The sequence below is a fragment of the Hevea brasiliensis genome, chromosome 9, assembly GCF_030052815.1.
Source record: "Hevea brasiliensis isolate MT/VB/25A 57/8 chromosome 9, ASM3005281v1, whole genome shotgun sequence".
Taxonomy (NCBI): Eukaryota; Viridiplantae; Streptophyta; class Magnoliopsida; order Malpighiales; family Euphorbiaceae; genus Hevea; species Hevea brasiliensis.
In genome coordinates, this window is record NC_079501.1 from 98,105,090 (window position 1) to 98,119,403 (window position 14,314).

Consider the following 14,314-nt stretch of genomic DNA (forward strand, 5'->3'; position numbering starts at 1 on the left):
ATTCTCTTACGAGACATATTTATATTTTTTAAGTGATCAAATTATTTTTCTATAAAATGATTAATTTATTTTTTAATACATATATTTAATTTTCAACAAAATGCTCTATTTATCTTTTCAATATAATATTTATATTTTTATAATAATTAATTTACTTTTCAAGCACGAATTTATCTTTTAATACAAAAGTTTCCTTTCAAATATTCTCAAGTGGTTAAGTTCTTTTTTAATTTCACAAAAGTTGAACGAGTAGAGATTCTAACGAAGCGCATGATATTAGAGTTAGGAAATCCAATAAAAAATTAAGTTTTTTTTTTTCACCAATTATTTTATTTTATAAGTTTTTTTCTTTTTTTTTTTGCCAATCGTTTAAGAAGATAAACCATATCAGTATACAATTATTTTATATTGAAATCATATGTGTTATTGATATGTTCGTAATTCAGTTCACAATTAAAAAAAGGTTATCCGTATTTTCAACACATGTAAATTTTTTATTTTATTATGAACTATTACAAAAAATTATTTTATTAAAAAATAAAATTTTTATTATATAAAATAAAAAATATTTAAATCTAGATTTACCGTCATCATAAATGATGTTACTTATGTTACGTCTATGAATTAGATTTTAACCTTTAAAGCTGTGTGCTATGATGAGGATCTCTCAAGAAAAGAAATTATAATTTGAGAAAAATATCAATACTACATTATCAGTATGTAAAGTAGTAAGATACGTCTCAATTACAGCATGCTCATGTTGTAAGAATTTATTGTCAATGAGAGACATCCTAGCCGTGATTGGAAGCTCTATGATGAAGAAAAATTAAATAAAAAAAAATATAAATTGTTATTTTTTTGTGAGATAAATTGTGGTCGTTGCACGTGGCTCGCGAGTATCGAAGTTAAGCGAGAATGAGGACATACATGAAAGACCTATACCACGGTTAGTCTTACCTTGTTATTGCGGTGTTTGCTACGTTTTGGGAACTCCTTAATCATAACACTTTTAAAATAGCATAATAATTTTTTAAATAAGTTTTTTTTTTTTTATTTCAAATAAGTATTTTCTTCATCAATTAAAAATTAATTTATTAAAAAACATATTAAATTACAATAAGTAAATATCTATAAAAATCACGTATATGAACATATTGATATTTATAATACTCATATTAACTCCAAACTCAATTAAAATTCATTATAATTTAATCAAATTGATCTCAAATATAATAATTATTATTATTCAAATAATTTCTGAGTATGTTTAGATTTATATATTTTAATTAGCAATCTATATAAATAAATATATTTTTATTAATAACTTTATTAAATAATATTAATTATTTTAATAGTCATTAATTATTTTAATAGAGTTATTTTAATAATTATTAATTATTTTATTAATAATTAATTATTAGATATTAACCATTAATAATTAATTATTTATATAATGAATTAAAGTAAAAATATTTAATAAAAATAATTATTAAATTAAATATTAAATATAAAATAATTATATCATTTGATTGATTATAATTAAAATATTTTTTTAATTTTTAAAATTAAAAAGATAAATTTTCATGATCTATTATTAAGGTACTATTTTAGCAATGGTGCCTGTAAATAATAATCAAATCATGTATTTGGTACTTTCCAAAACAAAATCAAGCTCAAGTAGAAAGACTTAAGTTTGACCCAGGACCGGCGAGCAAGCGAAACTGAAAACAGAAAATGTGAGATAAACGCGGAAGTACAGCGCGTGAAACTATCATGTCTTAGAGATGAAGTTGCCCTATAAATGGCGGGAGCCTCCCATGCATCGAAATTTCTCTCCCATTCATCTCTCATTTTCTCTCTCTCTATCGTCAACTTTTAACCATTTACACTCCCAGCCCCTGCAAAACCCTCCAATTATACAAAACCCCCAAATTTTCACCTACGGTACTGTCTATGCCTCCTTCTATATCCCATTTTAATTTCTATTTCTCTCCATTGCTCCTTTTATTGTAAATTTCTATAATTTTAGGGTTTCGTTTGATCTTTTCATACAACCTAGGGTTTTTTCTTTTTTCTGCTGCGTGCTTAGATACTGGAGGAGAATTGGAGCATTATCGTAGACTTCTGTCGATTTAATGGAGGCTGCGACCGGTGTCGTCGCCCCACGCGGTGCTTCTCTGTCGATGCCATCGTCTAGGAAGGAGTGGCGTGTCGTTTCCGACCACCATTCCGTTCGGAACGCCGGTGATGAGGTGGTACTTTACTAATTTTGCTACGTAATGTTTTAAATTCATTTTAGTGAATGTTCTCCTTTTGTATTTATGATCAACTAGCCAATAAAATTGATATTCAAATCTTTAGTTCGATTTCTTTATTTTTTTTGGCATTTTCTGGGTAACTAATAACAATGTTAGGATGTGTAACATGTGTTGATTTCTTGGTCATTAACTTAATGACTGGTTAATTACAGGAATTGGAACGGCCAAATTTGGGGCAATCGGATGAGAGAACAATATATGAGGTAATATATTGTTGCTTTCAACAGGATTTTGGTTTGATGGTAATGGAAAGTGAACTTGATTTTTATGTTTATCAAGGTGCAGCATGGAAGAGCCCCTGCTGATGTTGACTTCTGTTCGATCAATGTGGATGGTAGTTTGGACAATGACATTATGCAGCAGCGAATTCATAGTATTACCAGGCAAAGAGAAGAGTTACAACATATGGAGATTGAACTTAAAGCTCAGCTGATCTCAAGATCTGAGATCATGGAAATGCGGAACAGATTTGATGCTCAAATCAAAGAGTATGAAGATGCTGCTGCAAAACATAAGGTTGAAACTTTTTGAGTTTCAATTTCCAAGTTGTATGTTCATACAAAATTGTATTGAGCAATTAAAACCTGTCATTTTGTGGAGTTAATTGGAGTAATTTTTACTTGAGGAGAAAGGTATTAAATTAAAGTAATAATAAGGTATTAAATTAAAGTAATAATGCTGTATTGACATAAACCCTTAGATCAGATGTGTGAATTTGGCTCCATATCCACTAAATCTGTATGGTTTGCTGCATGTAATTTTGTAGCATCATGCCAATGAGGTACATTATGCATGAAATTTTGTGACAACTTGATTGTTTCTGTTTCATATGACATTCACCCTACAGTTGTGTTTTTTTTTTTTTTTGCAGGAACAACTTCTTGAAAGGGAACAAGCCATACATGAATTAGAAAGCAGAATGGAAGAGAAAGATAGAGAATTGCATGCCATTAAATTGGATAATGAAGCGGTTTGTTCATGGGTTTGTTGTGATTTTAGAGAAAGTGTTTTTGGTGAACTATGTGCACTATTGTCTCTTGTCTTATTTTTTGCAGGCCTGGGCCAAGGAAGATCTTCTCAGAGAGCAAAATAAAGAATTGGCAACATTTAGGTATGCGTAAGTGGAATTCCAACTTCAAGTTGTTTCTATTAAAGTAACACTACTTCATTTTTTATGATTGATGCAATCCCCATCTTCTGTTAGAGATCCTAATATAGAAACAATATGGCCAAAACAAAGGTTCCCAAGAAGGCCATGCATCTCTATATTTAGGCGCTGTTATTTTATGCTTTTATGTCTTCTATCGTTGGTTGCATTTTATTTTTATTTTTATTGTCTACTTGGTTCAAAGCTACACAATAAAATTTCAATTTTCTAAATTCTCACATATGGATTATGGAGGCCCCCCATTATTTTGTTACTGCATTACTTTCATATGGTCACAAAGGCAGCGAATAGGGGTCGTTAATAGCCAATCTGGTAATAAACTTGTTTTAATCTTGTATGAATCAACTGGGACTGTTTTTTCTGCAGAAGAGAGCGGGATCATTCTGAAGCTGAAAGGGCACAGCATATACAGCAAATACGTGACCTTCAAGAACTTGTTCAAGATAAAGAGAGGCAGATTCTTGAATTGCAGGAACAGGTCTATTGATTGGAAGTTTACATATCTGGTTCTCCATTAAGAGTATAATTTGTGGTGTTTATTGAAAATTTTAACTAATAGAATAGCAATTTGTATTCTTCTTAGATTCTTCCTTTATCAAATTGCTGATCAATTAAATTATTTATCAATGTGAGAATCAGGAGGTCTGATATTGATCTCATCTTTCAGCATAGAGCTAATCAGGAGGCCATATTTTTGAAGGATGAACAATTGAAAGTATGGATTGCACGCGTTCAGGAGATGGATGCCTTGCAATCTACTACAAACCACTCATTACAAGTTGAATTACGAGAACGCACAGAGCAATATAATCAACTATGGCTCGGTTGTCAAAGACAGGTTGATTTGCAATGGATTCTTTTGGCATTAATCAGATGTTGGCTTTATATTACATTTGTGTGCCCTGTATGCTTGCTTCAATCTGTATGTCTATAAGTGGCAACGGTTTCATCTTTTTCTTGGCTGGCAAATCAGTTTCTTCATTTTGCTTCTGATATTTGTTTTAATCCTTGGTATACTTAAACTCATGCAGTATAGATCTGATTAGTACTTGCTACTTGATAAACAATGTGATGCTGCTAGTCTTCTTGCCAAAGTTTGATTTATTTGCCCCTTTGGGTTATTGATGTCAGTTAGCAGAAATGGAGAGACTTCATTTGCATACTGTACAACAGCTTCATCTTGAGCTAGCTGATGCAAAAGAAAGGAGTGGAACCTACCCTGAAGAGTCGCGCATATCCCAGACAAGCTCAAAGGATATATCAAAGTTTGGTCAAAGCAATGTAAACCAATTAGATGTTAATGCAAATGGTGCAACAAGTGCTGACAATGGACCACTTCCAAATGGGAATGCAGATAATGCTTCAAACCAGGTAGGATTGCTTTTCATTGTGGTTATTTTATCACTGAAAAGAAGTATCTGATATCAATGTCAGTATGAGCTTCTGTGAAAATTTTAATAATCATTGCCATTTATTATGGATATACACTGTGAATAGCTCTCCTCTTCTACTAAACATGATTATGATATATTGGCAACATTTCAATGCATTCCATAGATTTTTTTATTAGCTGGTTGCCTTGCCATGCATGTTGTGTTGCTCAACTATAACTTTAGCCTCTTAATAAATTTGTTATGGGTGCTATTTAATTTGTGGATTTTGGCAAAATGTCAAAGAGAGAGAGAGAGAGAGAGAGAGAGAGAGAGAGAGAGAGAGAGAATGGTGGATAAGATTAGTGAGGTGTTACAATAATTGATACGAAAACCAGATAAAGTGACAAAAAGAGCATCACCAATATTAGTCCAGTTGATTGAATGACTGGGGCTGGGCTTGGACTGCAGGCCAAAAGACGCTTTAGTTGTCTTCCAGGAAGATTGTACTTTGGATGCTTTGGGTGTCTTATTGACCATTGAAGGAGAAAACTTTTGGTGGGGAACTTCCAAATTCAATTGCAACAGTACCTTAAGTACACTCTACATTAAAGTTATGTTCCCCACATTGCAACAAATCACTGACCTCATGTGGTTTTGCTTAGCTGTTGGAGTGGGTGGGGTTCTCACTTGTTCTTGTGTTGGGTTCACTAAGTTCAAATCATCTGTGGTAATAACTATAATGGTAATGAATATTCCAAAGGATTTGTCTAATGACACTTATTTTATGTCTAGCGGTTAATTGCTCATTATAAAATTTTGTGCCACTTGCTATTTTTCAATAATGAATAATTTTAGAGTAGTTTTTCTAGTTTAATTTCTTCTTGTTATGCCTTGTGACATTGGTTTTTAAGTCTTCCATAATTGCTTTTAATGAGGTTCATGGTTGTTCCTCATTTGAGCATAAATTAACCTTCCCATGATTTGCCATCACTTATTGTATGTCGGGGCTTGTGAACAATATCAAATCTTGTTATTTTATCTTCACTCAAGCAAATTGCATTACTACATGTCTCTCTCTCTCTCTCTCTCTCTCTCTCTCTCTCTCCCCCCCAAAAAAAAAAATAAAATAAAATAAAATAGTTGCCTTACCTTCTTAGACCATTCACTCATATTAGTTGCCTCCAACCCATAAGCTAAGCCATAGAAATGAATATGTAATTGTTGTTGCTTCGTGAAATATTATAAGTTTGGTTGGGCTTTTTAAACATGGAGATTAGTTTCCTCATTTCTGTTTTAGCTCAAACCTTTGATAGTTTTAAGTACGGTCACATTGTGCATGAGGCTTATTCTCAGGCAAGTGTCACATGGTGCCTCATGTTTCAAGTTTTTATGGATAACAAGTCTAGAACTTCTATACTTATGTATATGAATGGGTGATTGCACAAATATTACTTGTATATTAGAGTATTTGAATTTTATTATGTTTTAAGCTTTGTTTGTTTGACAAAATATTTATTAGAAAAAATTTGTTGCATGTTTTGGCACTTGGGTTATTTAGGAAAATTGGGAAAATATTTTACTGATCAAAGGGAACACTAAGACATTTTTTAGGATTGTGACCAAACAATAGAAGATAAGTTATTTTCTCAAAAAATGTTATCTTGGAAAATATTCTCCACAAACAATTTTTATTTTCCGTGAAACAAACGGAGCCTTAGTGATTTAATATACTTTAATGAGATTTTTGGATAGCTTAATGTGAGGTAGACATAGTTTAAATTGTAAACTTAGTTGTTTTTGCTTTATTATACATGCTTCATGCATTGCAAGTTCAGTGAAGGCCAATCTGGTGATAGGGAAGGAGTTAGTTTGAATGGAGTGGTACTGTCCCAAAGTAATCACTTTAAATATCTAGGCTCAATCCTTCAAGTAGATGGGGGATGTGAGGAGGATGTTAGTTATAAGATTAAAGCCGGATGGTTGAAGTGGAGACGTGCCACGGGAGTTTTATGTGATCGTAAGATTCCTAATAAGATGAAAGGAAAATTTTACTGTACAGCCATACGACCAGCTATGTTATTTGGTAGTGAGTGTTGGCACTGAAAGAGTCGTATGAGTCTATGATAAGAGTTGCAGAGATGAGAATGTTATGGTGGATGAGTGGCCATACTAGACTAGATAAAGTCCGTAATGAGAGTATTAGAGAAAAGGTAGGAGTGATGCCAATTGAAGATAAGTTGAGAGAAGGGAGATTGAGGTGGTTTGGTCATGTGAAGCGTAGACATACGGAGACTGCAATTAGACAAGTAGAGCATATTAGGTTAGAGGATAGAAAGAAAAAAAGGGGTAGACCTAAATTGACTTGGAAGAGAGTAGTACAACATGACCTAGAAACATTACACATTTATGAGGATTAACTCAAAATCGTTTAGAGTGGAGAAAGCGAATCCATATAGCCGACTCTAAATTTTTGGGATAAAGGCTTAGTTGAGTTGAGTAGGCTATCTGGTATACAAGAAGTGGAACTAATGGTTAATCTAGTGTACATGCAACACAGCTTTAGGAAGAGATTGGTGATGGGTTGGAAGAGTTCTACAAGTTATGAATTATGGCATGGTTGTGAGTGTGGATGATGGGAAATAATTAATGAGTCATGGTGTTAACTTATTATGTCCCATGTAGAAAATCAAATGCTTCAGTATATACATGTGATAAATTAGTGGTAGAAGGAGAGAGAAAAAAAGGGGGAGACCTAAAATGACGTTATAGGGAAGTAGTATCAAAATATTTATAATTTTTTAATATTAATGTGGAATTGGTCTCAAATAAAGTTGAATGGTGAAAAAGGATCCATATAGCCGATCCCAACTAGTTTGGGATTAAGGCTTAGTTGTTGTAGTGGTGTTAACTTCTTTAAATCTGTTAAACTAACGCCTTGTTTCCGACACTTTTGTGTTTGCACGTTCTTTTTGTAAACCAATTGATAGATGGATGATAGATATGAAGGGGTTAATTTGATCAAAATATGAGGGTTGCAAGTTGGAGATAGAGAGAGATGGGCCGTAGATAAATAGAAAGACATGCAGGGAGTTAATTGGTCAAATATGAGGAATGCAAGTGTGAAGAGAGAGAGAGAGAGAGAGAGAGAGAGAGAGAGGGGGGGGGGGGTTGGTTGTGGGAGGGAGGAGGGAGGAGATGGGCAATATAAATTTGGATAATGGCTTATCTAAATTTTAAATAATAGAGGGACAAAGTGATTAGGAAACGTAAGAAATGTTACTAATTTATCACATTAAAGTATCCTACTTTTCCATAGGGTGGTTCTTAGGATGTAGCTATTGTTTCTGGTGACCTTTTGGTTAAAAAGAATATGTAGGGGCATTTTATTGTTTCTTAAGTAGAAAATACAAACTGAAATTATTAAGTGGAGAATCCAATCAAGAAATTTGTTAGGTGACAACTTAGCATATTCTGAGTGGCTTCTTGTAATGCTTGTTTGCTTAAGTCCTGGACGATCAGCAAACAATATTACATGGACAAGTGAAAAGCATTGTTTTATTATTTGATAGACTAATTTTTGAGTAGCAAAGAAAATCCCTATTCTAATGCTGTATTAATGATTTCCAATATTGTTGTGTTCTTCATTAGACCAACCATGTTGCCGGAGTCCCCATTGCACCGTCGTCTTTACTTGGGATGCCTACCTACCTTCCGCCTGGACAGGTGACTGCACTGCATCCATTCATTCTGCATCAACAGGGGATTCCTCATTCTATGCCATCACATGTTCCTCAATCTCATGTTGGGCATTTTAACTCGATACCAGCAATGTCATCCCTTCCACAGTGGCAGAACCAGCAGGTATTACCAGATTGAAATATCCTTTGTGTCCACCTTTTATATATGACTTTGTGGTATCATAATATGTATTCTTTTCCATTTCTTATCTGATGAATATGCAATCTCAAGTAAGTTGTCCATCTGTGGTAATGTTAAGAATATTTTTCGTTTCTCATCTTTCTCAGGCTGCATCAGAGGGTGCTCAATTATCTACACCGAATCAACTGACTTCATCCCAAACTGATCACAACCTTATGAGATCAGATGCAAAGTATGAGTATGAAGTGTCTGTTAATGGACAAGGATTTCATCCTGGTTATCTGGACATTCACAACAGTCAAGGGACGGAGCCTGATCCTGTAATTTCATCGTCTACTGGGGAAGCACAGGTTTTGCATATTTACATGTTGCTATCTACCTGTGATATATTTTTGCAATCATCATTGACGGGGTATACTAAAATGCTTTCTTTTGCAGGTCCTTGAGTCGATGGATAGAAGTTACGTGGTTTCCTCCCAACCTGAGCAGAGCTTGCAACAGATTTCTTCCCAATTTAGTGATTCCTTAAGACTGAATTCTCTTGATCAAAACAGTGAAGCAAAGGTTTGCTCAATATCCTTCTGCTTTTCTGATACCATTGGTTGCTTGTCTAATTAGAAAGCAGCTTGTGAGTTGCTCGGAGACCTAACTCAGGATGAACTTGAAATGTTGCAGGAGCAAAATGTTTTGAGCTTTAGTGATCAGGGATTAGATGGCCAAGTTTTGACAGACGAACAACAAAGTTCTGTCAGTGCATCATTGTCCGAAACATCAATGCATTCAGTTAATGCCAGTGAAGGCACTATCAATAATGGTACTGTAGTATTATCTGAATCATTGATCTCAACTGGGCAGACAAATATGGTGACCGTAGGGAAAACTTCAGAGACTGCCCTTCTTGATGAAAGATCTCTGTTGGCTTGCATGGTTCGCACAATTCCAGCTGGCGGTAGAATTCGGATCAATTCAACGGTTTGTGTCTGTAAATAATAAATTGTCCATCCTAACCCTTTTCATATCCTTCAAGAATTGAAGTAGTTACTTGGTGTCTAAATACAGCTACCTAATAGGCTGGGCAAGATGCTTGCACCTTTACACTGGCATGATTACAAGAAAAAGTATGGAAAGCTTGATGAGTTTGTGGCTGGTCACCCAGAAGTGAGTTTCTGGAATTTGCAATTGTATGTTACATAGATTTTCTCATTGTCATATCTGAGAATTCCATGTGATTTCAGTTATTTTTTATTGAGGGCGACTACATTCAACTTCGAGAAGGAGCTCAAGAAATGATAGCTGCTACAGCAGCGGTTGCTAAAGTTGCAGCAGCAGCAGCAGCATCTCCTCCATACTCATCATTTTTTCCTTCTGTGGCTGTTACTCCAATGGCACAGTCTCACCGACTCAAGAAAGTTCCATCAATTGATTCAAAACAGCCTAATGGTGTTAGTTTTGATACTGCTGGGGGTATCTCAAATGTAAAAATTTTGAGTAAATTGAAAGATTCTCAGGAAATGAATGGAGCAGATTTTGATAGATCAAGCATATCTAGCAACCAGAGCAAGGGGTCAATGCATGGGAGGTCTAACTTGAATTTTGCTGGAAAGCAGCAGGGCAGGTATGGTTTCATTCTTTCCAAATACTGGAACTGTTATTGAATGGGCATGTAGTTTCATGTAGCAGTGGCTAAAGGGATTATTGAGCTTAACGCTATTGAATTATTGCAGGACAACTGGAGCTGCATTAACATCTGGAAGATAGTAAGTTTATTAAATTACTTGCACGCATGAATTTGGCATTTTCATTATATTTCTCGTTATCTAATCAATAATTAAACATATTTTCCAATTTTTGCGTCATTCATCATTTAGGGTAGCTGTAAATGCGTCTGTTGCTAGTAGCTGCTTTTTTTTTTTTTTTTTTTTTTTTTTTTTTTTTTTGTTGTTATGGATTTCTCAGCTCAATCGATTAGAACTAATCAACTGTGTAATTTGTGCGACAGGAGGAAATGTGGAATCATATAGATAAATATAAAATGGATGTTAACAGGGGTTGTGATGGAGCATATATAGGGATAATCCGCGATGGAATGTGTTTATTGCTGATCGAAATCGCCAGTCAGCTTTTGCTTATAGAAATTATCTATTGGACTGCTCAGTTGATTCTCTTTTAATTTTATGTTTTTTTGGGAAAAAGAAAACATTTGTTTAGTGTGTTTTGTGATCCAAAATGGAACATTGGACTCTCTGCAGTGATATTCATGCACAAAATTGCATCTGTGCATCTGATAGCTCTTTTTTTTTTTTTTTTTTTTTTTTTTTTAATTTTGGCCGATTGTTCAATGGAAGTGATTTTCTGCTGAACTGGCGTAGCTTTTCTTATTCTTTTTCCTTGAAGCGCCTAGCAAATAGCATTTCATATGATTTTTCTCTCATTTAGACTTAATTCATCGTAAATACAAAATATTTATGTTTATTGAACAAAATTATTAGGCTTAAATGAAAAAGAAAATTGCGTTTTCTGCAAATGTATCCTTTTCTTTTGATTTTATCAATTTTATGTATTAATAACGATTTTAATCTATTTAATAATTTAAAATAATTTATACGTATAAAGGCAATAAAACTATTTTAATTACAAAATCAAATATAATTTTCACTATTTGAGTTAATATTTTATTTTCTAATTATTGGATGAACAAAAAATTGACTTGCACAGGCAAGAACTTGAATTTTTCTTTTTCTTTTTAATAAAAAAAAAAAAAATGAAAAAGCACATAGAAAACTAATGCCTTGTCCAGAAAAGTAGGATTATGGACGGCAACTATATTTAGGTTTGTTGCTTACAATATGGCAGCTTAAGCATGTCTCCAGTGAGATCATGCTTGGACATTAGGGGTAAAAATAAGCTGCCTTTTCACATGAACAGAAAACAACTAGCCTACAAAGATGTATCAGTACTTTAAGTCCAATGGCCTAAATGGCTACATGAGTTGGTATCATCTGTTTTCACCCGTCAGTACATCCATTATTCATGCTGGGTCTCTCTCATTTGCCGCTGGGTGAGGTGCTGCTGCTGGAGGTGCAGTGGCAGCTGCTGCTGATCATTAATCTGGAAAGGTAGTTTTGGAGTGAAATATATTGGTTGCTGAGACATTGCAACTTGAGATGGTTGAATGTAATGCTCTTGTTGCACTGTGGACTGAGGGGATGTCTGCAATTTTCAACAGAAGCAAATGTTCCAACATCAAAAAGAAAGAAAAAAGAGTTTTTGGGGTACATTTGTCAGCATTTTCACCTGTGAAGGCATTGGTGTCCCTTGTGGTTGGGCATCAGCTATTCTAGCTAGGTACATCAGGTTCTGCTGTAGCTGCGCTTGATAACTGAATCATTTTGCAATGTCATATGGCCAAAAACCATGTAAAGGTACAATGAAATTGCAGAATAAATGCTAACAATATTTTTCTGATTTTAAAATGGACTTTAGATCTTTCTAAGCAAGAAAGAATGTTAGCATGCTTAATTTCATGAGCTTGCAGCTGACAGATTCTGTAGAATTGCCGTCTCTTACATATTATTCATTCAACTACTCTTCCCCTTAGTATTTTTGTTTTGGAACAACTAAATGAATATTGATATAATACCTAAATTGAATATCTCAAATAAGCACTTTTGCTCATATCATATCATGAGCAAGTCATCATTTCAAACCCAAAATAATATTATCTTCAAAATACGAGAATACTGCAAACAATCACTGAACTAATGAGTTTAACGCATGTTCTTGCACAATCTACCATATGCCATTTTTGGAATACAATCCCTGATTATTCCCCCTATACATAGAGAGAGAGAGAGAGAGAGAGAGAGAGAGAAGTGACTAAATCAGGAAGCATATAGGATGAACACTAACTAGTGACTGATCTGTTGTATGAAGTTCCTCATGCTTGATGGATAAGTCATGCAAATCACTTGCTAAGTTAATTAAAGCACGTATTGAAAGGCTCATATGATTAGGGAATTGTTTTCTCATGCACAAAGGAGAAGATGATGAAAAATATCAGACGTGATGGAAAACAGGAGAAATATTAAAAATAAACTAATTAACATTTTTAATAATGGAAACAAAACTACAAACATCAACTTCACATAAAATAAAGTCATTATGCAAATCACACCATTGGGTACCATAATGGAAACAAAGAAAAGTGAGCATTCTAGTTGGTTCGTCACTCACGAAGCACATTCAGCAAACTTTCCCATATTTTGATTCTCCAGTATAGCCATAATTAACTGCTTATTCTCGTCCAGGTACTGCATAAATCATAAATAAAACATCATCATCTTAAAGTAATAATCAAATTTGTGATATACACTTCTCAAAAAAATTGTGATTTACATTATCTCCAATATTAGAGTGGCACTGTTCAAAGCGTTCAAAATCAACTACTTTCTTGAATAAATGAATTAACAAAATCATACTAAGAGAAAATTTTAGCTTTTAGAACTGAATCACTGTTTTCATGATAAAGCCAGTTCATAATTCAAGCTATTCAAAAAGCAAAACAATTTGGCAAACACCAACAGCTTGTAAGCAGTGGTGTGACATATTAGTAAAATGTAATTGAGACCCATTCCTCATCATATGTAATAAGGGCACACCACACAATTAAATTAAAACCCAAAACCAAAAGTTGAGAAGCCAGCCCCCTAACAAAGGAATAAGAAATATTGAATCCATGGGAACCTACATTCCTAGGCAAAACTTGCTTCCTACATTTTTAACAATATTCAAAGAGTATTACCATCAGATTCAGATGCTCCATTTCAATCAAACAAACCCTTAATCAGAAGAACATAATTGATATTTGTTTTTCACAAGTCTAAACAGATTTTTTTTCCTTTGCAAATTGGATTACAATAAAAGTTATTCCTTTAAAAAAAAAAAATCTAAACGTTCAACAACAAAGAATCAGGAATTTAGTGGATTAAAGGCATTGAAAGTTCCAATCAGAAGATAATCAAGGTTAAAAAAATAAAAAGTCCACTGATTTAAAAACAAAATCTAAACACAATAAAGGGATCCCACTACAATGCATGCAAAAGCGAAACCCATTATACAATATAACCAAACACAAAATCTCTCTATGTGTATAAGATAAAACCCATTACACAGCAAATGAGAAACGTGAATGTTACCTTTTGAATCTGCTCAGTTGTAATGTTGAGTGAAGGGTTCATCATCTCTGGCTGTGGTGTCTGTTGCATTCTTAACCTTCACAAACTAAAACTCAAAACCCACTAAAACCCTAACCCTACCCTTCTCTGTTCTGCGAATGAGGAAGAAGAAAGACTACACAGAGAGGAAAAGAAACGTATGGATAGATAGAATCAGATAGAGACTAGTACACTGTGACTATATGCGATACTAGCAAGACTGGCGCAAGTTAACAAAAGATCAGAAATGCATGCCAGATGGTTTAAAACGACACCGTTTCAGTTAAGGAAACAAATGAAAGAAAGGTAGAACGACACCGTTTGTCAGGAGCTATTACACATTTTTGAACTTGTGCGACGTCG

General features: G+C 33.9%; 2 protein-coding genes across 8 annotated transcripts; one reads left to right on the forward strand and one right to left on the reverse strand.

The window, feature by feature from the left end:
• The first annotated feature begins 1,812 nt into the window (after positions 1-1,812).
• Positions 1,813-11,025, forward strand: LOC110644820 (uncharacterized). 7 transcript variants are annotated; one of them, XM_021797775.2, is made up of 17 exons: positions 1,813-1,944; positions 2,090-2,255; positions 2,471-2,521; positions 2,598-2,834; positions 3,190-3,288; positions 3,374-3,429; positions 3,853-3,964; positions 4,154-4,324; positions 4,618-4,857; positions 8,508-8,720; positions 8,885-9,088; positions 9,177-9,302; positions 9,414-9,710; positions 9,798-9,896; positions 9,974-10,353; positions 10,463-10,495; positions 10,738-11,025. In XM_021797775.2, coding segments are annotated over exons 2-17 (2,439 nt in total). In that variant the 5' UTR covers positions 1,813-1,944; positions 2,090-2,135; the 3' UTR covers positions 10,739-11,025. The 7 variants fall into 7 exon arrangements, with proteins under 7 accessions (XP_021653467.2, XP_058010067.1, XP_058010065.1 ...); XM_058154084.1 differs by having other exon boundaries at positions 4,187-4,324; XM_058154082.1 differs by having other exon boundaries at positions 2,604-2,834.
• Positions 11,026-11,514: 489 nt separating this feature from the next.
• Positions 11,515-14,159, reverse strand: LOC110644819 (GRF1-interacting factor 2). Its single transcript, XM_021797771.2, has 4 exons — positions 13,934-14,159; positions 12,972-13,048; positions 12,033-12,117; positions 11,515-11,948 (listed from the first exon to the last, which is right to left on the reverse strand). Exons 1-4 carry the CDS (start codon positions 14,000-14,002, stop codon positions 11,763-11,765), a joined length of 417 nt encoding a protein of 138 aa, XP_021653463.2. The 5' UTR covers positions 14,003-14,159; the 3' UTR covers positions 11,515-11,762.
• Positions 14,160-14,314: the final 155 nt, after the last annotated feature.

Bases quoted from the DNA above. Each gene is read 5' to 3' on its own strand.
- LOC110644820 (XM_021797775.2), top strand. From the start codon at position 2,136: ATGGAGGCTGCGACCGGTGTCGTCGCCCCACGCGGTGCTTCTCTGTCG. The intron at 8,721-8,884 runs GTATTACCAGAT...CATCTTTCTCAG, and splicing joins CACAGTGGCAGAACCAGCAG to GCTGCATCAGAGGGTGCTCA. The intron at 9,089-9,176 runs GTTTTGCATATT...TTTCTTTTGCAG, and splicing joins CGTCTACTGGGGAAGCACAG to GTCCTTGAGTCGATGGATAG.
- LOC110644819 (XM_021797771.2), bottom strand. From the start codon at position 14,002: ATGCAACAGACACCACAGCCAGAGATGATGAACCCTTCACTCAACATT. The intron at 12,118-12,971 runs GTGAGTGACGAA...AAAATGATTCAG, and splicing joins AAGTTTGCTGAATGTGCTTC to TTATCAAGCGCAGCTACAGC. The intron at 11,949-12,032 runs GTGAAAATGCTG...TGAAAATTGCAG, and splicing joins GGACACCAATGCCTTCACAG to ACATCCCCTCAGTCCACAGT.